At 66.5% G+C, this 18762-nt stretch overlaps 1 protein-coding gene across 8 annotated transcripts in view; it reads left to right on the plus strand.

Moving 5' to 3' along the window:
- Positions 1-18170, plus strand: part of SMTN (smoothelin) — a 31879-nt gene extending 13709 nt beyond the window's left edge. The window contains exons 13-21 of one of the 8 annotated variants that reach the window (XR_016348386.1): positions 704-779; positions 915-1079; positions 4462-4524; positions 5534-5594; positions 5774-5923; positions 6015-6138; positions 7585-7736; positions 16386-17536; positions 17624-18170. Coding sequence is in view for 4 of the 8 variants with exons in the window: in XM_089775343.1 (XP_089631469.1) it covers positions 704-779; positions 915-1079; positions 4462-4524; positions 5534-5594; positions 5774-5923; positions 6015-6138; positions 7585-7736; positions 16386-16536 (942 nt within the window). In the remaining 4 variants the exon portion in view is untranslated. Of the gene's footprint in view, positions 1-703; positions 780-914; positions 1080-4461; positions 4525-5533; positions 5595-5773; positions 5924-6014; positions 6139-7584; positions 7737-12063; positions 12219-16385; positions 17603-17623 lie in introns of those variants that run through there. The other 7 variants (XR_016348388.1, XR_016348389.1, XR_016348387.1 and 4 more) reach the window with 7 other exon arrangements.
- The last annotated feature ends 592 nt before the right edge of the window (positions 18171-18762 follow it).

Raw genomic sequence — 18762 nt, forward strand, 5'->3', positions numbered from 1 at the left:
GAGGGGGGTGATACCAGCAGGTCCCGCGGGAGTTTCGAGGGGAGGGGGGTGATACCAGCAGGTCCCGCGGGAGTTTCGAGGGGCAGGGGGTGATACCAGCAGGTCCCGTGGGAGTTTCGAGGGGAGGGGGGTGATACCAGCGGGTCCCGCGGGAGTTTCGAGGGGAGGGGGGTGATACCAGCAGGTCCCGTGGGAGTTTCGAGGGGGGTGATACCAGCAGGTCCCGCGGGAGTTTCGAGGGGCGGGGGGTGATACCAGCAGGTCCCGTGGGAGTTTCGAGGGGAGGGGGGGTGATACCAGCGGGTCCCGTGGGAGTTTTGGGAGGGGAGGGGGTGATACCAGCAGGTCCCGTGGGAGTTTCGAGGGGAGGGGGGTGATACCAGCAGGTCCCGTGGGAGTTTCGAGGGGGGTGATACCAGCAGGTCCCGCGGGAGTTTCGAGGGGAGGGGGGTGATACCAGCGGGTCCCGCGGGAGTTTCGAGGGGCAGGGGGTGATACCAGCAGGTCCCGTGGGAGTTTCGAGGGGAGGGGGGTGATACCAGCAGGTCCCGCGGGAGTTTCAAGGGGCAGGGGGTGATACCAGCAGATCCCACGGGAGTTTCGAGGGGCGGGGGGTGATACCAGCAGATCCCACGGGAGTTTCGAGGGGCGGGGGGTGATACCAGCAGTCTCCGCGACCGCTGCGTCTTGCTTCCCCCGGCAGCTGGACCGGGCGTCGGATTTCGAGGAGCGGCGGCTGATCCGCGCCGCCCTGCGGGAGCTGCGCCAACGGAAACGAGGTAGCTGAGAGCGGGCGATTCCCTGCTCCCGCCCCGCCAGCTGTCTCTCTCCCTGGGGAAGGGGTCGGAAGGCCGGGGGGGCTCCGTGCCCTCCTGCCCCCCGTTAACGCCCCTCCCCGGCGCGTGCGTTTGCAGAGCAGCGGGACAAGGAGCGGGACCAGCGGCTGCAGGAGCTGAAGAGCCCGGCGGGCGCGGGAAAGGCCAGCCGGGCCACCGAGACCACCACCCGGCAGAGTGCCCAGTCGGCCGACGGCTCGGCCCGCCGCACCCTCACCCAAACCGAGCGCCTCGTGCACTCCAGTAAGGGGCGGGGCCTGAGCTGTGTCCCCCGGGCACGGGGCTGTCTCTCTCTCTCTGCCACCGTCTTCTCTTCCGTCCCGGGCACGGGGCTGTCTCTCTCTCTCTGCCACCGTCTTCTCTGCCCTCCCGGGCACGGGGCTGTCTCTCTCTCTCTGCCACCGTCTTCTCTTCCGTCCCGGGCACGGGGCTGTCTCTCTCTCTCTGTCGCCGTCTTCTCTTCCGTCCCGGGCACGGGGCTGTCTCTCTCTCTCTGCCACCGTCTTCTCTGCCCTCCCGGGCACGGGGCTGTCTCTCTCTCTCTGCCACCGTCTTCTCTTCCGTCCCGGGCACGGGGCTGTCTCTCTCTCTCTGTCGCCGTCTTCTCTGCCCTCCCGGATACGGGGCTGTCTCTCTCTCTGCCGCCGTCTTCTCTGCCCTCCCGGGCACGGGGCTGTCTCTCTCTCTGCCGCCGTCTTCTCTGCCCTCCCGGGCACGGGGCTGTCTCTCTCTCTCTCTCGCCGTCTTCTCTGCCCTCCCGGGCACGGGGCTGTCTCTCTCTCTGCCGCCGTCTTCTCTGCCCTCCCGGGCACGGGGCTGTCTCTCTCTCTGCCGCCGTCTTCTCTGCCCTCCCGGGCACGGGGCTGTCTCTCTCTCTCTGCCGCCGTCTTCTCTGCCCTCCCGGGCACGGGGCTGTCTCTCTCTCTCTCTCGCCGTCTTCTCTGCCCTCCCGGGCACGGGGCTGTCTCTCTCTCTGCCGCCGTCTTCTCTGCCCTCCCGGGCACGGGGCTGTCTCTCTCTCTGCCGCCGTCTTCTCTGCCCTCCCGGGCACGGGGCTGTCTCTCTCTCTGTCGCCGTCTTCTCTGCCCTCCCGGGCACGGGGCTGTCTCTCTCTCTCTGCCGCCGTCTTCTCTGCCCTCCCGGGCACGGGGCTGTCTCTCTCTCTCTGCCGCCGTCTTCTCTGCCCTCCCGAGCACGGGGCTGTCTCTCTCTGCTGCCGTCTTCTCTGCCCTCCCGGGCACGGGGCTGTCTCTCTCTCTGTCGCCGTCTTCTCTGCCCTCCCGGATACGGGGCTGTCTCTCTCTCTCTGTCGCCGTCTTCTCTGCCCTCCCGGGCACGGGGCTGTCTCTCTCTCTGTCGCCGTCTTCTCTGCCCTCCCGGGCACGGGGCTGTCTCTCTCTCTCTCTGCCACCGTCTTCTCTTCCGTCCCGGGCACGGGGCTGTCTCTCTCTCTCTGTCGCCGTCTTCTCTGCCCTCCCGGATACGGGGCTGTCTCTCTCTCTGCCGCCGTCTTCTCTGCCCTCCCGGGCACGGGGCTGTCTCTCTCTCTCTGCCGCCGTCTTCTCTGCCCTCCCGGGCACGGGGCTGTCTCTCTCTCTCTGTCGCCGTCTTCTCTGCCCTCCCGGATACGGGGCTGTCTCTCTCTCTGTCGCCGTCTTCTCTGCCCTCCCGGGCACGGGGCTGTCTCTCTCTCTCTGTCGCTGTCTTCTCTTCCGTCCCGGGCACGGGGCTGTCTCTCTCTCTGTCGCTGTCTTCTCTGCCCTCCCGGGCACGGGGCTGTCTCTCTCTCTCTGTCGCCGTCTTCTCTGCCCTCCCGGGCACGGGGCTGTCTCTCTCTCTCTGCCGCCGTCTTCTCTTCCGTCCCGGGCACGGGGCTGTCTCTCTCTCTCTGCCGCCGTCTTCTCTTCCGTCCCGGGCACGGGGCTGTCTCTCTCTCTCTCTGCCGCCGTCTTCTCTTCCGTCCCGGGCACGGGGCTGTCTCTCTCTCTGCCGCCGTCTTCTCTGCCCTCCCGGATACGGGGCTGTCTCTCTCTCTCTGCCGCCGTCTTCTCTTCCGTCCCGGGCACGGGGCTGTCTCTCTCTCTCTGTCGCCGTCTTCTCTGCCCTCCCGGGCACGGGGCTGTCTCTCTCTCTCTGCCGCCGTCTTCTCTTCCCTCCCGGGCACGGGGCTGTCTCTCTCTCTCTGCCGCCGTCTTCTCTTCCGTCCCGGGCACGGGGCTGTCTCTCTCTCTCTGCCGCCGTCTTCTCTTCCGTCCCGGGCACGGGGCTGTCTCTCTCTCTCTGCCGCCGTCTTCTCTTCCGTCCCGGGCATGGGGCTGTCTCTCTCTCTCTGCCACCGTCTCCTCTGCCCTCCCGGGCACGGGGCTGTCTCTCTCTCTCTGCCGCTGTCTTCTCTTCCGTCCCGGGCACGGGGCTGTCTCTCTCTCTCTGCCGCCGTCTTCTCTTCCGTCCCAGGCACGGGGCTGTCTCTCTCTCTCTGCCGCCGTCTTCTCTGCCCTCCCGGGCACGGGGCTGTCTCTCTCTCTCTGCCGCCATCTTCTCTTCCATCCCGGGCACGGGGCTGTCTCTCTCTCTCTGCCGCCGTCTTCTCTTCCGTCCCGGGCACGGGGCTGTCTCTCTCTCTCTGCCGCCGTCTTCTCTTCCGTCCCGGGCACGGGGCTGTCTCTCTCTCTCTGCCGCCGTCTTCTCTGCCCTCCCGGGCACGGGGCTGTCTCTCTCTCTCTGTCGCCGTCTTCTCTACCCTCCCGGGCACGGGGCTGTCTCTCTCTCTCTACCGCCGTCTTCTCTTCCGTTCCGGGCACGGGGCTGTCTCTCTCTCTCTGCCACCGTCTTCTCTTCCGTCCCGGGCACGGGGCTGTCTCTCTCTCTCTGCCGCCGTCTTCTCTACCCTCCCGGGCACGGGGCTGTCTCTCTCTCTCTGCCGCCGTCTTCTCTTCCGTCCCGGGCACGGGGCTGTCTCTCTCTCTCTGCCGCCGTCTTCTCTGCCCTCCCGGGCACGGGGCTGTCTCTCTCTCTCTGCCGCCGTCTTCTCTACCCTCCCGGGCACGGGGCTGTCTCTCTGCTGGCGTCTTCTCTACCCACCGCCCTGGTCACAGGTCTGTGTCTCTGCTGGTATCTTCTCTGTCCCCTTCTCCCCCCCAGGCATGGGGCTGTCTCTCTCTGCCTCGCCTCCCTGCCCCCCTTGGCCACGGGGCTGTCTCTCTCTGCTGGTGTCTTTTCTGCCGTCTCCCAAGTCTTGGGGTCCTGCTCTTGGTGTCGGCTTCTGGGCTTCGCACCCCCCTCCCCTGCACTGCTGGTGCTCGGTTGCCCAGGCTTCCTGCTGCCCAGGGGTCCCTGGATCCACCCACGGGAGGGCAAGAGGCCGCCACGGGGCCTGTCTCCCCACACGGCGCTGCCCTTCGGCTTGGGAGGTGCGGCTTGCTCCGTAGGGCCAGGCCAGGCTGGAGCTCCTAGCAAGTACGCCCGACAGCCAGGCGGGCAGGGAGCTTGTGGGTCCGGAAGAGGCTTCCCATTGGTTGGCTGGAGCCAGCGGGGGGCGTGGCCAGGCCCAGTGCATTCTGGGACCCATCTCGCTCCACGGCGAGTGCCCCGCCTCACGCCCCGTCGGCTTCTCTTCCCCTTGCAGACGACGGCACCCAGACCTCCCGCCTGACAACGGTGGAGTCGAGCTACACCAAACGCTCGGAAAGTAAGGTCCCGCCCCTCCCCGCCCCCATTCTTCTGGGCCCGCTCCCTGCCCCCCATCTTCCTGGGCCAGGGTCGCCGAAATGGCCCCAGCTGGAAAGGGGCCCGAGGGCTCCACCTAGTGTGGGAGGTCTGTGAACTGTCTCCGCCTCCAGGGCCGGCCCCGCAGCTCCCATTGGCTAGCAGCCACGGCCAATGGGAGCTGTGGGGCCGCAGACGGCCAATGGGAGGGATGGGCCAATCCCTTCTAGGAGCCACCTGAGGTCAGCTCCGTCCACAGCCCTCACGCCGGGCCACTTCCCCAGAGCCCATACTTCCCTCTCCTGGAGCCCATACCTCCCACTCCTTGCCCCATACCTCCCTCTCCTTGCCCCATACCTCCCCCTCCTGGAGCCCATACCTCCCCCTCCTTGCCCCACGCCCCCTCCTGGAGCCCATACCTCCCTCTCCTTGCCCCATACCTCCCCCTCCTGGAGCCCATACCTCCCTCTCCTTGCCCCATACCTCCCCCTCCTGGAGCCCATACCTCCCTCTCCTTGCCCCACGCCCCCTCCTGGAGCCCATACCTCCCTCTCCTTGCCCCATGCCTCCTCCTGGAGCCCATACCTCCCCCTCCTTGCCCCATACCTCCCCCTCCTGGAGCCCATACCTCCCCCTCCTGGAGCCCATACCTCCCTCTCCTGGAGCCCATACCTCCCTCTCCTGGAGCCCATACCTCCCTCTCCTTGCCCCACGCCTCCTCCTGGAGCCCATACCTCCCCCTCCTGGAGCCCATACCTCCCCCTCCTGGAGCCCATACCTCCCTCTCCTTGCCCCACGCCTCCTCCTGGAGCCCATACCTCCCTCTCCTGGAGCCCATACCTCCCTCTATTGGAGCCCATACCTCCCCGTCCTGGCCCCGTGCCCCCTCCTGGAGCCCATACCTCCCCCTCCTTGCCCCCATTCCTCCCTCTCCTTGCCTCCCTCCCCACTCTCCCCGCCAGCGTCTTGAGTTTCCTTTTGCCCCCCTGCAGATGGCAGCACCTTCGTCCAGACCAAGTCCTCCTACAGCTCCTCCTCCAAGAAGGTTGGCAGGTGAGTGCTCCCCCCGGTGCCCGCTTGAGGGTGCCCCGCAGATTCCCCCGCCCCCGATGGACGGTTCCCACCGCCCTGGGCTATGTTGGACAGCCAGGACCAGGCGGGGACCTGCGCCTCCTTGCTCCTCCTCTCCGGAGGGGTCGGCTGATCAAGGTCCTCGTTCCCCCCCCCCCCAGCATCTTCGACCGGGAGGACGAGAGCAGCGGGCCGGAGCGGCGCCAGGCGGAGAAGAAGAAGGAGCTGTTGAAGGCCCAGAACCTGCCCAAGACTTCGGCCAGCCAGGCGCGCAAGGCCATGATCGAGAAGCTTGAGAAGGAGGGCGGGAGGTGAGGGCACCAGGCGAGGGGGCAGGGCTGGGAGGAGTGGGGGGGCGCGGGGCCGGCGACCAACGCGCCCTGTGTTGTGTGCCCCCCGCAGCCCCGCGAGCCCGGCCCTGTCGCGGGTGGCCGTGCAGCGCTCCTCCAGCTTCGGGGTGCCCAACGCCAACAGCATCAAGCAGATGTTGCTGGACTGGTGCCGCGTGAAGACCCGCGGCTATGAGGTCAGTGTCTGCCCCCCGGCCCTCTTCTCCTGGGCCCACTCCCTGCCCCCCATCTTCCGGGACCAGGGTGGCCCCAGCCGGAAAGGGCCGCGAGGGCTCCGCCCAGCGGGGGAGGTCCGTGAACTGCCTCCGCCCCCAGGGCCGGCCCTGCAGCTCCCATTGGCTAGCAGCCACGGCCAATGGGAGCTGTGGGGCCGCAGACGGCCAATGGGAGGGATGGGCCAACCCCTTCTAGGAGCCACCTGAGGTCAGCTCCGTCCACAGCCCTCACGCCGGGCCACTTCCTCAGAGCCCATACCTCCCTCTCCTTGCCCCATACCTCCCTCTCCTTGCCCCATACCTCCCTCTCCTTGCCCCATGCCTCCTCCTGGAGCCCATACCTCCCTCTCCTTGCCCCATACCTCCCTCTCCTGGAGCCCATACCTCCCTCTCCTTGCCCCATGCCTCCTCCTGGAGCCCATACCTCCCTCTCCTTGCCCCATGCCTCCTCCTGGAGCCCATACCTCCCTCTCCTTGCCCCGTGCCTCCTCCTGGAGCCCATACCTCCCTCTCCTTGCCCCATACCTCCCTCTCCTTGCCCCATACCTCACTCTCCTTGCCCCGTGCCCCTTCCTGGAGCCCATACCTCCCTCTCCTTGCCCCGTGCCCCCTCCTGGAGCCCATACCTCCCTCTCCTTGCCCCGTGCCCCCTCCTGGAGCCCATATCTCCCTCTCCTTGCCCCATGCCTCCTCCTGGAGCCCATACCTCCCTCTCCTTGCCCCATGCCTCCTCCTGGAGCCCATACCTCTCTCTTCTTGCCCCGTGCCCCTTCCTGGAGCCCTTACCTCCCTCTCCTTGCCCCATGCCTCCTCCTAGAGCCCATACCTCCCTCGCCTTGCCCCCATATCTCCCTCTCCTTGCCCCCAGCCCCGCTCCTGGAGCCCATACCTCTCTCTCCTTGCCCCGTGCCTCCTCCTGGAGCCCATATCTCCCTCTCCTTGCCCTGTGCCTCCTCCTGAAGCCCATACCTCCCTCTCCTTGCCCCATACCTCCCTCTCCTTGCCCCATGCCTCCTTCTGGAGCCCATACCTCCCTCTCCTGAAGCCCATACCTCTCTCTCCTGGAGCCCATACCTCCCTCTCCTGAAGCCCATACCTCTCTCTCCTGGAGCCCATACCTCCCTCTCCTGAAGCCCATACCTCCCTCTCCTGGAGCCCATACCTCTCTCTCCTGGAGCCCATACCTCCTACTCCAACTGTGACCCTTTCATCCCCCTCGCCCCGCCCAATGGAAATGAGCAAGCCTGGATTGGGGGGCGCCAGCAACCGGAAGGAGGGGGATGGAGTGAGAAGGGGAGGGTCTTGGGGGGCAGCGGCAGGGAAGGGGACACTCTTGGAGGCAAAGGTGTCCTGAGGAGGAAGCTGGCTGCCCTGCGCCCCCGCCTGACTCGGCCTCCCCCACCCCAGCACGTGGACATCCAGAACTTCTCCTCCAGCTGGAGCGACGGCATGGCCTTCTGCGCCCTGGTGCACAACTTCTTCCCCGAGGCCTTCGACTACGCCCAGCTGTCGCCCCAGGACCGCCGGCGCAACTTCGAGGTGGCCTTCTCCTCGGCCGAGTACGTCCCCCTCCCCGGGGCGTGGGAGCCGGGGCGTGGGAGCCGGGGCGTGGGAGCCGGGCCGCCGCCAGTGCCCCCGGGGCTGCCTCTGAGCACTAACCCTGGGCGCACGGAGCCCCTCTTCCCGCCGCTGGCCCCTCTTCTAACCGCTTGAGCGCTGGAGCGACGCCTGCCCTGGCCGAGGCCCCGCCAGCTGTCTGGGGCGTGGGGCGGGGACGGGACGGCGGGTCGGGCCCGTGGCCGGGAGGTGCGGTCCTGGGGGCTGAGTCCCAGCCCATAGGCTGGGGGGGGGGGCTCCTGCAGCTTCCGGAGCTGCCCTTCGGCTTGTGGGGCTCTGAGACGCGGGAGGGGGTTTGGCCGGGAATCAGCTCTCGTCATCCCTCTGTCTGTCCTCTCACCCGTCCTTCTGTCCTTCCCTCCGTCCGTCCTCCCGTCCCTCCGTCCGTCCTCTCACCCGTCCTTCTGTCCTTCCCTCCGTCCGTCCTCTCACCCGTCCTTCTGTCCTTCCCTCCGTCCGTCCTCTCACCCGTCCTTCTGTCCTTCCCTCCGTCCGTCCTCCCGTCCCTCCGTCCGTCCTCTCACCCGTCCTTCTGTCCTTCCCTCCGTCCGTCCTCTCACCCGTCCTTCTGTCCTTCCCTCCGTCCGTCCCTCCTCTCACCCGTCCTTCTGTCCTTCCCTCCGTCCGTCCTCCCGTCCCTCCGTCCGTCCTCTCACCCGTCCTTCTGTCCTTCCCTCCGTCCGTCCTCTCACCCGTCCTTCTGTCCTTCCCTCCGTCCGTCCTCTCACCCGTCCTTCTGTCCTTCCCTCCGTCCGTCCCTCCTCTCACCCGTCCTTCTGTCCTTCCCTCCGTCCGTCCTCCCGTCCCTCCGTCCGTCCTCTCACCCGTCCTTCTGTCCTTCCCTCCGTCCGTCCCTCCTCTCACCCGTCCTTCTGTCCTTCCCTCCGTCCGTCCTCCCGTCCCTCCGTCCGTCCTCTCACCCGTCCTTCTGTCCTTCCCTCCGTCCGTCCTCTCACCCGTCCTTCTGTCCTTCCCTCCGTCCGTCCCTCCTCTCACCCGTCCTTCTGTCCTTCCCTCCGTCCGTCCCTCCTCTCACCCGTCCTTCTGTCCTTCCCTCCGTCCGTCCTCCCGTCCCTCCGTCCGTCCGTCCTCTCACCCATCCTTCCGTCCCTCCCTCCGTCCGTCCTCTCACCCGTCCTTCCGTCCCTCCGTCCGTCCGTCCTCTCACCCGTCCTTCTGTCCTTCCCTCCGTCCGTCCTCTCACCCGTCCTTCTGTCCTTCCCTCCGTCCGTCCTCTCACCCGTCCTTCCGTCCCTCCCTCCGTCTGTCCTCTCACCCGTCCTTCTGTCCTTCTCTCCGTCCGTCCTCACACCCGTCCTTCTGTCCTTCCCTCCGTCCGTCCTCTCACCCGTCCTTCTGTCCTTCCCTCCGTCCGTCCTCTCACCCGTCCTTCTGTCCTTCCCTCCGTCCGTCCTCCCGTCCCTCCGTCCGTCCTCTCACCCGTCCTTCCGTCCCTCCGTCCGTCCTCTCACCCGTCCTTCTGTCCTTCCCTCCGTCCGTCCTCCCGTCCCTCCGTCCGTCCTCTCACCCGTCCTTCTGTCCTTCCCTCCGTCTGTCCTCCCGTCCCTCCGTCCGTCCGTCCGTCCTCTCACCCGTCCTTCCGTCCCTCCATCTGTCCGGCCTCTCACCCGTCCTTCCGTCCCTCCGTCCATCCGTCCTCTCACCCGTCCTTCCGTCCCTCCGTCCGTCCGTCCTCTCACCCGTCCTTCCGTCCCTCCGTCCGTCCGTCCTCTCACCCGTCCTTCTGTCCCTCCGTCCGTCCGTCCTCTCACCCGTCCTTCCGTCTGTCTGTCCTCTCACCCGTCCTTCCGTCCTTCCCTCCGTCCGTCCTCTCACCCGTCCTTCCGTCCCTCCCTCCGTCCGTCCTCTCACCCGTCCTTCCGTCCCTCCCTCCGTCCGTCCTCTCACCCGTCCTTCCGTCCCTCCCTCCGTCCGTCCTCTCACCCGTCCTTCCGTCCCTCCCTCCGTCCGTCCTCTCACCCGTCCTTCCGTCCCTCCCTCCGTCCGTCCTCTCACCCGTCCTTCCGTCCTTCCCTCCGTCCGTCCTCCCGTCCCTCCGTCCGTCCTCTCACCCGTCCTTCTGTCCTTCCCTCCGTCCGTCCTCTCACCCGTCCTTCCGTCCTTCCCTCCGTCTGTCCTCCCGTCCCTCCGTCCGTCCTCTCACCCGTCCTTCTGTCCTTCCCTCCGTCCGTCCTCTCACCCGTCCTTCCGTCCCTCCCTCCGTCCATCTTCTCACCCGTCCTTCCGTCTGTCCGTCCTCTCACCCGTCCTTCCGTCCCTCCCTCCGTCCGTCCTCTCACCCGTCCTTCTGTCCTTCCCTCCGTCCGTCCTCTCACCCATCCTTCTGTCCTTCCCTCCGTCCGTCCTCTCACCCGTCCTTCTGTCCTTCCCTCCGTCCGTCCTCTCACCCGTCCTTCCGTCCTTCCCTCCGTCCGTCCTCTCACCCGTCCTTCCGTCCCTCCCTCCGTCCGTCCTCTCACCCGTCCTTCTGTCCTTCCCTCCGTCCGTCCTCTCACCCGTCCTTCTGTCCTTCCCTCCGTCCGTCCTCTCACCCGTCCTTCTGTCCCTCCGGCCGTCCGTCCTCTCACCCGTTCTTCTGTCCTTCCCTCCGTCCGTCCTCTCACCCGTCCTTCCGTCTGTCCGTCCTCTCACCCGTCCTTCCGTCCCTCCCTCCGTCCGTCCTCTCACCCGTCCTTCCGTCCCTCCCTCCATCCGTCCTCTCACCCGTCCTTCTGTCCTTCCCTCCGTCCGTCCTCTCACCCGTCCTTCTGTCCCTCCGTCCGTCCGTCCTCTCACCCGTCCTTCCGTCTGTCCGTCCTCTCACCCGTCCTTCTGTCCTTCCCTCCGTCCGTCCTCTCACCCGTCCTTCCGTCCCTCCCTCCGTCCGTCCTCTCACCCGTCCTTCCGTCCCTCCCTCCGTCCGTCCTCTCACCCGTCCTTCCGTCCCTCCATCCGTCCGTCCTCTCACCCGTCCTTCTGTCCTTCCCTCCGTCCGTCCTCTCACCCGTCCTTCTGTCCTTCCCTCCGTCCGTCCTCTCACCCGTCCTTCTGTCCCTCCCTCCGTCCGTCCTCTCACCCGTCCTTCCGTCCCTCCATCCGTCCGTCCTCTCACCCGTCCTTCCGTCCCTCCATCCGTCCGTCCTCTCACCCGTCCTTCCGTCCTTCCCTCCGTCCGTCCTCTCACCCGTCCTTCTGTCCTTCCCTCCGTCCGTCCTCTCACCCGTCCTTCTGTCCTTCCCTCCGTCCGTCCTCGCCCACCCATCATTCCGTCCTCGCTCACCCGTCCGTCCTTCCATCTGTCTGTCCTCTTGCCCACCCATCCCTCCAGCTCTCCATCCCTCCGTCTTCACGTCCGTTCCTCCATCCATCCTCATACCCACCCACCCACCCATCCATCCATTTCTCCATCCATCCTCACGCCCACCTCTCCTTCCATCTCCTCATGTACCCATGCGTCCCGTCACCCACCCATCCCTCCCTCCCTCCATCCCTCATCCGTCCCCACACCCATCCCTCCACCCGGCCCGTCAACAGCGGGCTGCCCCAGGCCGTGCAACGACAGACTCGTTCCTCCCGTGAGTCCACGGGATGGGGACTCCCTGCGGTTCCCCTGGCTCGTGCAGGCCGCCCTGCCTGGGAAGACGTCTGGGATCAGGAGGCCCCCGCCAGACCGTGGTTGCTAGGCCCCACATCTCCAAGCTACCATGACTAGGGGCAGTCTTCAGTTGCCTTTTGCCTTCCCGGGGAGCGGTGTGCGGACCAGGAGAGCTATTCATCCCTCCAGCCTGGAAGCCAGGTGGCTTTTCCCCTCCCCCTTCCCCCCCCCCCCACCCCGATTCCAAGCGGGGCCCGGCTATATACCCAGCTATATAGCTTGGTCCGCTCTGGAATTCATCCCTCAACCACTGGTTGGCGCCGAACTCACCTCACGTCCCTTTTCTCCTCTCTCGCTCCGGCCTTCCGCTCCGGCTTCCTCACGCCTGGATCTCACGCTCCCACCCCCTCCGGCTCTGCTTGTGTCCCCCAATTTCTGGCCCGTTTCACACTCCCGGTAGGGCAGGTTCCCCTGGGAACGGATCCCCCCTTCTTCTCGCTTGCACCCCCTCCCCAGAGCATGAAGGAACTGGAGTGTTTTGTTCCGGGGGAATGTGAATTGGATTGATACGTTTCTCTTCTCTCTCTTTCTCCCCCCCCCACCCGTCCTCCCCTTCCCCGACTGGGCTGTGGTCACTTGCTACCCCCTTTCCCCCTCCCGCCTCCGCCCCCCAGGAAGCACACAGACTGTCCGCAGTTGCTGGACGTGGAGGACATGGTCCGGATGCGCGAGCCCGATTGGAAGTGTGTGTACACATACATTCAGGAGTTCTATCGCTGCTTGGTCCAGCAGGGGCTGGTCAAAACCAAAAAGGCGTAGCCCAATTCCACCCCGATGGTGAGAATCCTTCCTTGCGAGCGCCCGCCCCGAGCCCTCGCGGCAGACGTGAGGGCAGGGGGCCGGTGCCCCTAACGTGGCGGTCCCCAACGTGGTGCCCGAGGGCGCTATGGTGCCTGCTGGGCCGTTTCTGGGTGCCGGCCCCGGGCGTGCGGCGTACGGGTGTCCCCAACCCCGGGCGCGCAGCACAGCAGCGAGGCTGGCTCCGGGCGTGTGGCGTACGGGTGTCCCCAACCCCGGGCGGGCAGCACAGCAGCGAGGCTGGCTCCGGGCGTGCGGCGTACGGGTGTCCCCAACCCCGGGCGCGCAGCACAGCACCGAGGCTGGCGCCGGGCGTGCGGCGTACGGGTGTCCCTAACCCCGGGCGCGCAGCACAGCAGCGAGGCTGGCTCCGGGCGTGCGGCGTACGGGTGTCCCTAACCCCGGGCGCGCAGCACAGCAGCGAGGCTGGCTCCGGGCGTGTGGCGTACGGGTGTCCCCAACCCCGGGCGTGCAGCACAGCAGCGAGGCTGGCTCCGGGCGTGTGGCGTATGGGTGTCCCCAACCCCGGGCGCACAGCACAGCACTGAGGCTGGCTCCGGGCGTGTGGCATACGGGTGTCCCCAACCCCGGGCGCGCAACACAGCAGCGAGGCTGGCTCCGGGCGTGTGGCGTATGGGTGTCCCCAACCCCGGGCACGCAGCACAGCAGCGAGGCTGGCTCCGGGCGTGTGGCGTATGGGTGTCCCCAACCCCGGGCGCGTAGCACAGCAGAGGCGCCGGCCTCGGGCGTGCGGCGTATGGTTGGCGCCGGCACTGGGCGTGTGTGCAGCTCCGCCCCCGGGCGTATGGGTGGCCCCGCCGCCCGGGCACCCGGCACGTGAGTGACCCCACCCCCGGGCGCCCGGCAGCCCCAAAAGTTTGGGCACCACCGCCCTAACGGATTTCCCTTCCCCGGCTCGGCCAAGGGCCACGCAGGTGGCTGCTCCAATTTTACGGCCCCAAAGCTGGCAGCGTGGGGACCCCCCGAACCCCAAATCTGGCAGAGTCAGCCCCCCCGGCCCCAAAGCTGGCAGAGTAGCCTCCCCCCTCTCCCGGCCCCTGGCTGTTTGCTCAGCCTCTCCGTGCTTTGTTGGCTCCCGGGGAGATCAGGCGCGATGCGCTCGCGTTCTCCACCAAGATGCCTCCTTCTCATATATGGACAGGAGCCGGCTGCCTGGAAAGTGTGACTCAAGGCACGCGGCTCCCTGTCCGTGTTTGGGCTCGTGGGGGGGACCCACGGCCGGCTCGGTTATGTCTTTATAAGGGCAGGGATTGTCTCTGGAGGCTGCCTCGGTGTTTCTGTTACAAACCCGGCCAGGGCTGCTTTTCCGAAGGTGCGGCCGGGCCCTGCTGTTTCCCTGCCGGTGGGGGGCATCTGGGGGCAGGAGGGAGCGTGCATCCTTTCATGTTCTCACACTCAAACTCGAAGAGTCGTGCATGGCTCGGGGTGCATGCTGGGAACCGTGGCCCTGGCATGCGGTGTGCCCCTGGACCCCTAGTGCCTCAGTTTCCCTACCTGCACAGCTGGGAGGAGTGCCTTGGCTGGGAGCTGGGGGAGGGGGAGAGGCACCCTGCGGTCAGCAGGAGGTGCTGCCCCGCCTCTGGGAGAGGAGTCGGGCCGGGGCCCACCATCCTGTGGGTGTCCTGCCCTGGGGCAGCATGAGCTAGACCTGCGTTGGCTCCCTCTGGGCCCATGTATCACCCTACGCTCTGCTCTGGGGTGGAGTGGGGGGGGAGAGGCCTCTTCCCCAGCCGCAGGCCAGGCCCCACGCAGCAGCCGGTTTCAAAGAGATGGACGTTTTTCTACACGGGCCACTTAGTTAACCTGCGGAACTCCTCGCCAGAGGACGAAGGAAGATCAGGGTTTTAGCAGGGTTCCAAAAAAGAGCGAGATGCATTCATGGAGGCTGGAGTCTACATCTCCTCCTACCCCCCGCCCCCCCCGGGCCTTCACCCCTCCTGAAACGTGGAGTCCCCTCTTGTATCCTGGACCCTGCCCATAACTTGTCGCTCCCTGCGGTAGCCTGAATCCGGTGGTCCCCGCCTGGAGCCCCCTGCTGTTCCCCAGACGCCCAGCTGTCTAGCCCTATTTGCAACCTTGGCCGTGACCATGTAGCCTAGGCCATCATGTTTGGGTCATAGCCTGTGCCCTGACCCCCCTGCCCCCCAGCATATGTGGAGGGACGTGACTAAGGAAAAATTATTGGCGTGTTCCCATCACACCCAGGGCCACTCGAGGAAATGACTAGGCCAGAGGTTTCAAAGAAAGGAAAAGGACGTTTTTTTCTTTGCGAGGCGCGCTGTCAACCTGTGGAACTCCTCGCCGGAGGATGTTGGGAAGGCAAGAACTGGGAGGGGGTGTCACCAATTGAAGAGGTAGCAGGTTGAAAACAAACCAAAGGACGTTTTTCGTCACTTGGCGCGCTGTTAACCTGTGGAACTCCTCGCTGGAGGGTGTCGGGAAGGCAAGAACTAGGGGGAAGGGGTCACCAAATGACTAGGTAGCAGGAAAAGGAACCAAAGGATGTTTTTCGTCACTTGGGGCGCTGTCAACCTGTGGAACTCCTCGCCGGAGGATGTTGGGAAGGCAAGAACTAGGGGGAAGGGGTCACCAAACGACTAGGTAGCAGGAAAAGGAACCAAAGGATGTTTTTCGTCACTTGGGGCGCTGTTAACCTGTGGAACTCCTCGCCGGAGGATGTTGGGAAGGCAAGAACTAGGGGGAAGGGGTCACCAAACGACTAGGTAGCAGGAAAAGGAACCAAAGGATGTTTTTCGTCACTTGGGGCGCTGTCAACCTGTGGAACTCCTCGCCGGAGGATGTTGGGAAGGCAAGAACTAGGGGGAGGGGGTGACCAAATGACTAGGTAGCAGGAAAAGAAACCAAAGGATGTTTTTCGTCACTTGGGGCGCTGTTAACCTGTGGAACTCCTCGCCGGAGGATGTTGGGACGACCTGGATTTTAACAGGGCTCCAAAAAAGAGCTAGGCACATTCGTGGGGGAACAGGGCCATTCAAATATGGGGATATTTCTATCTTGGGAGGTCCAGGCCAGTCGTCCCCCGTCACAGGGGGGGGGGGGGGATGAAGTCCCATCCCTCCTGAGAGATTTGCCCTAGATCTCTGTTAAGGATTGAGCTCCCAACCCTGCGTTGAAGAGGCCAGTGCTTTAACCATTGAGCTACCCCTCCTTGCCGCGGCTCACGGTGATTGGCCAGGACAGGTAGGGCTGGCCGCCCTAGCCCGTTTGCCGGAGGCTGGAAATGGATCACAGGGCGGGATTGCTTGATTCCCTGGTCTGTTTGCTCCCTCTGGGGCACCTTCTTTGTCACTTGGTGCCCTGTTAACCTGCGGAACTCCTCGCCGGAGGAGGGTGGGGAGGCAAGAACTAGGGGGAGGGGGGGTCCCCAAATGAATAGGTAGCAGGGAAAGAAACCAAAGGATGTTTTTCGTCACTTGGGGCGCTGTTAACCTGTGGAACTCCTCGCCGGAGGATGTTGGGAAGGCAAGAAGCAGGAGGGGGGGGTTAGATGGACCTATGGTCCGACCCGTTCTACCCGCTCGACTGTATGTCAAAGCCCAGCCTCCTAGCGTGGCTTAGGAACTACAGCTCCCAGCATGCACTGCAGCAGCGCTGCCCAATCGGGCAGCGGCAGGCTGGGAGTTGTAGTCTCCACCAGCCTGGCCGGGTGCAGGGCCTTCCTGGGGCACCCCAAAAAACGAGGCAGCCTGGGCAGGGCACTCTTGTCCCCGGGGGGGAAGGGGCTTGTGGGGCCCAGGCCCACTGGTTACTGAGGGGGTGGGTGACGGGCCCTGGGGGCCCCATTGAGGTGGGCGTGGAGAGGGGCACCCAGGACACAAGGTGTGGAGGGATGATCGTGCCGGGGGGGGGGGATATGGGCACAGGCTGAGGGTGCCAGGTGGGGGGGCCCAGCGTGGCTCAGCCATAGGGTGAGCCCCATAGCGGGGTGGTCAGGCCCTGGTGCAACTGTCTGAGCACCCGCCCCACGTTGGGCACCATAGCCTGGGGGTGCACGGAGAGGCCTGGGGGGGGGGGCCCTGAGCAGTTGGGGGGGCTGCTCCGGTGGCGAGCAGGGGGTCCGGCAGCCCCGACCCATTGCCCTTCCCCCCCCCCCCAGGATGCTGGCGGACTGCGTGCCCCTGGTGGAGGTGGAAGACATGATGATCATGGGCAAGCGGCCGGATTCGAAATGCGTCTTCACCTACGTGCAGTCCCTCTACAACCACCTGCGGCGCCACGAGCTGCGCCTGCGCCAGAGCAAGCGCTAAGGGGCCCGCCCCACGGCTCCCTCCCGCCGGGGCTGGGGGGCCCAGGAGGCACCGCCCGCCCCAAAGGCCCCGGGCGAGGCTGAAAGACTGGCTCTGCACTGGCTGTTCATGCTGCGAGCGCCCCACACCGGCGCCTCTGCCCCACGGCGGGCGGAGCCCTGGCCTGCCCCCCACCCAGCTTGGGGCTCAGCCCCTCTCCCCTGCGCTTTTTAGAGTTGCTGGTTAAGTTATTTGCTGTAAGGAGTCGGGTTTGTGTTGGGCAAGGCCACAAGGCTGGCCGGGCTGAGGCCCCGCCCCGTCCGGCCCAGGCCCCGCCCCGTCTGGCCCAGGCCCTGCCCCGTCTGGCTGGCTGGTCTAGCTGTGGCCCTGTCTGGCCCAGGCTCCGCCCCATCTGGCTGTCTGGCCCATGCTCTGCCCTGTCTGGCTGTATGGGCAAGGCCCTGTCTGGGCTAGGCCCCGCCCCGTCTGGCTGTCTGGCCCAGGCCCCGTCTGGCTGTCTGGCCCATGCTCTGCCCTGTCTGGCTGTATGGGCAAGGCCCTGTCTGTCCCAGGCTCCGCCCCGTCTGGCCCAGGCCCCGCCCCATCTGTCTGTGTGGGCAAGGCCCTGTCTGGGCTAGGCCCCGCCCCGTCTGGCTGTCTGGCCCAGGCCCCGTCTGGCTGTCTGGCTCAGGCCCCGCCCTGTCTGGCCCAAGCCCCGCCCCATCTGGCTGTATGAGCAAAGCCCTATCTGATCTAGCTGTGGCCCTGTCTGGCTAGCTGGTTGAGGCGCTGTCTGGCCCAGGCCCCGCCCCGTCTGGCCCAGGCCCCGCCCCATCTGGCTGTCTGGCCCAGGCTCCACCCCGTCTGGCTGTATGGGCAAGGCCCTGTCTGCGCTAGGCCCCACCCCATCTGGCTGTCTGGCCCAGGCCCCGCCCCGTCTGGCCCAGGCCCCGCCCCATCTGGCTGTCTGGCCCAGGCTCCACCCCGTCTGGCTGTATGGGCAAGGCCCTGTCTGCGCTAGGTCCCACCCCATCTGGCTGTCTGGCCCAGGCCCCGCCCCGTCTGGCTGTGTGGCCCAGGCCCCGCCCCATCTGGCTGTCTGGCCCAGGCTCCACCCCATCTGGCTGTGTGGCCCAGGCCCCGCCCCATCTGGCTGTCTGGGCTAGGCCCCGCCCCCTCTGTCTGTGGTCGTGTCCATCTTGGCTGTAGCCACTGCTATGCTGCTGGGTTTGCGGCCACCCATGGGGCCCCCAGCTTGGGCAGCTGGTGTCCGGATTATGTGGGGCAGAGGGGGGGCCCTGCCCTGCCCTCTTGCTTGTAGCCTTCTCCCTCCCTGCCCGGCGTTGGGCCCACACACAGCGACAGCCCCCCCCCCCGGCACACCGCTGCCTGCTGCTGGCTCACCCCCCCACCCCACTCCTGGGACCCGCCCTCCCCGTCAGTTAGGGGGAGCCGGACTGGAACCCGGTGAAGAGGCCGGCTCCGGGGGACAGATCCTACCCCACGGAGCAGCCCCCCCAGGGCCTGGCCCCCTCCTCCCCCGTGTCCCCCGGGCCCTTTGCACGCCGTGCCACGAGCCTAGTGAGCAGGTCACTGTGGACACGGGCATGGACGTGTCTCACCACCATCCGGCCAATAAACGTTGTGATCGACCGGTTGTGGGTCCTTTTTGTGGGGCAGGGCTGGGCCCTTCCAACCCCTCCCTCCGCCCCCCAGCTGCTCTCCCTCCCCCCAGTGGATTCATGGCTCTACCCCGTCCCCCACCTGGCTCCTGTAAGGAGGATCGCTATGGGGTGGGGGCTTCGGGACCACCCTAGGGGGCCTTCCGCCTGCCCCATTGGTGGGCCTGGTGGTAGCTCCTGCCCCACGGGGAAGCAGAATTGGGGGTGCCCCATTGGCTGTGGAAAGCCGTGCCCCCCCCATGTGGGGCTCAGCTACCCCCCCTTCGTGGCAGACCCCGAGTCCGGCTCTTCTGTAGGACTCAACCTAGGCACCACTAAACAGGGGCTGGCCCCTAAGGGCCACAGGTCCCGGGGCCCAAAGGAGGTGGGGGGGGGGCTCCCTAGCTCCCAGTTAAGGCACTCCTCCCGGCTGTGCAGGTAGGGAAACTGAGGCACTAGGGGTCCAAGGGCACTCCTGCCGACTCCTGGAAGTGACCAGCCTGGCCCTCCAGGTGGCTCCACCCACGGCCTTCAGGCCCCACCTCTGCCTCTCCCATTGGCCGCAACGGCCAGCCAATGGGCACCG

Source organism: Pelodiscus sinensis, chromosome Z (genome assembly GCF_052426305.1).
Source record: "Pelodiscus sinensis isolate ZL-2025 chromosome Z, ASM5242630v1, whole genome shotgun sequence".
Classification (NCBI taxonomy): domain Eukaryota; kingdom Metazoa; phylum Chordata; order Testudines; family Trionychidae; genus Pelodiscus; species Pelodiscus sinensis.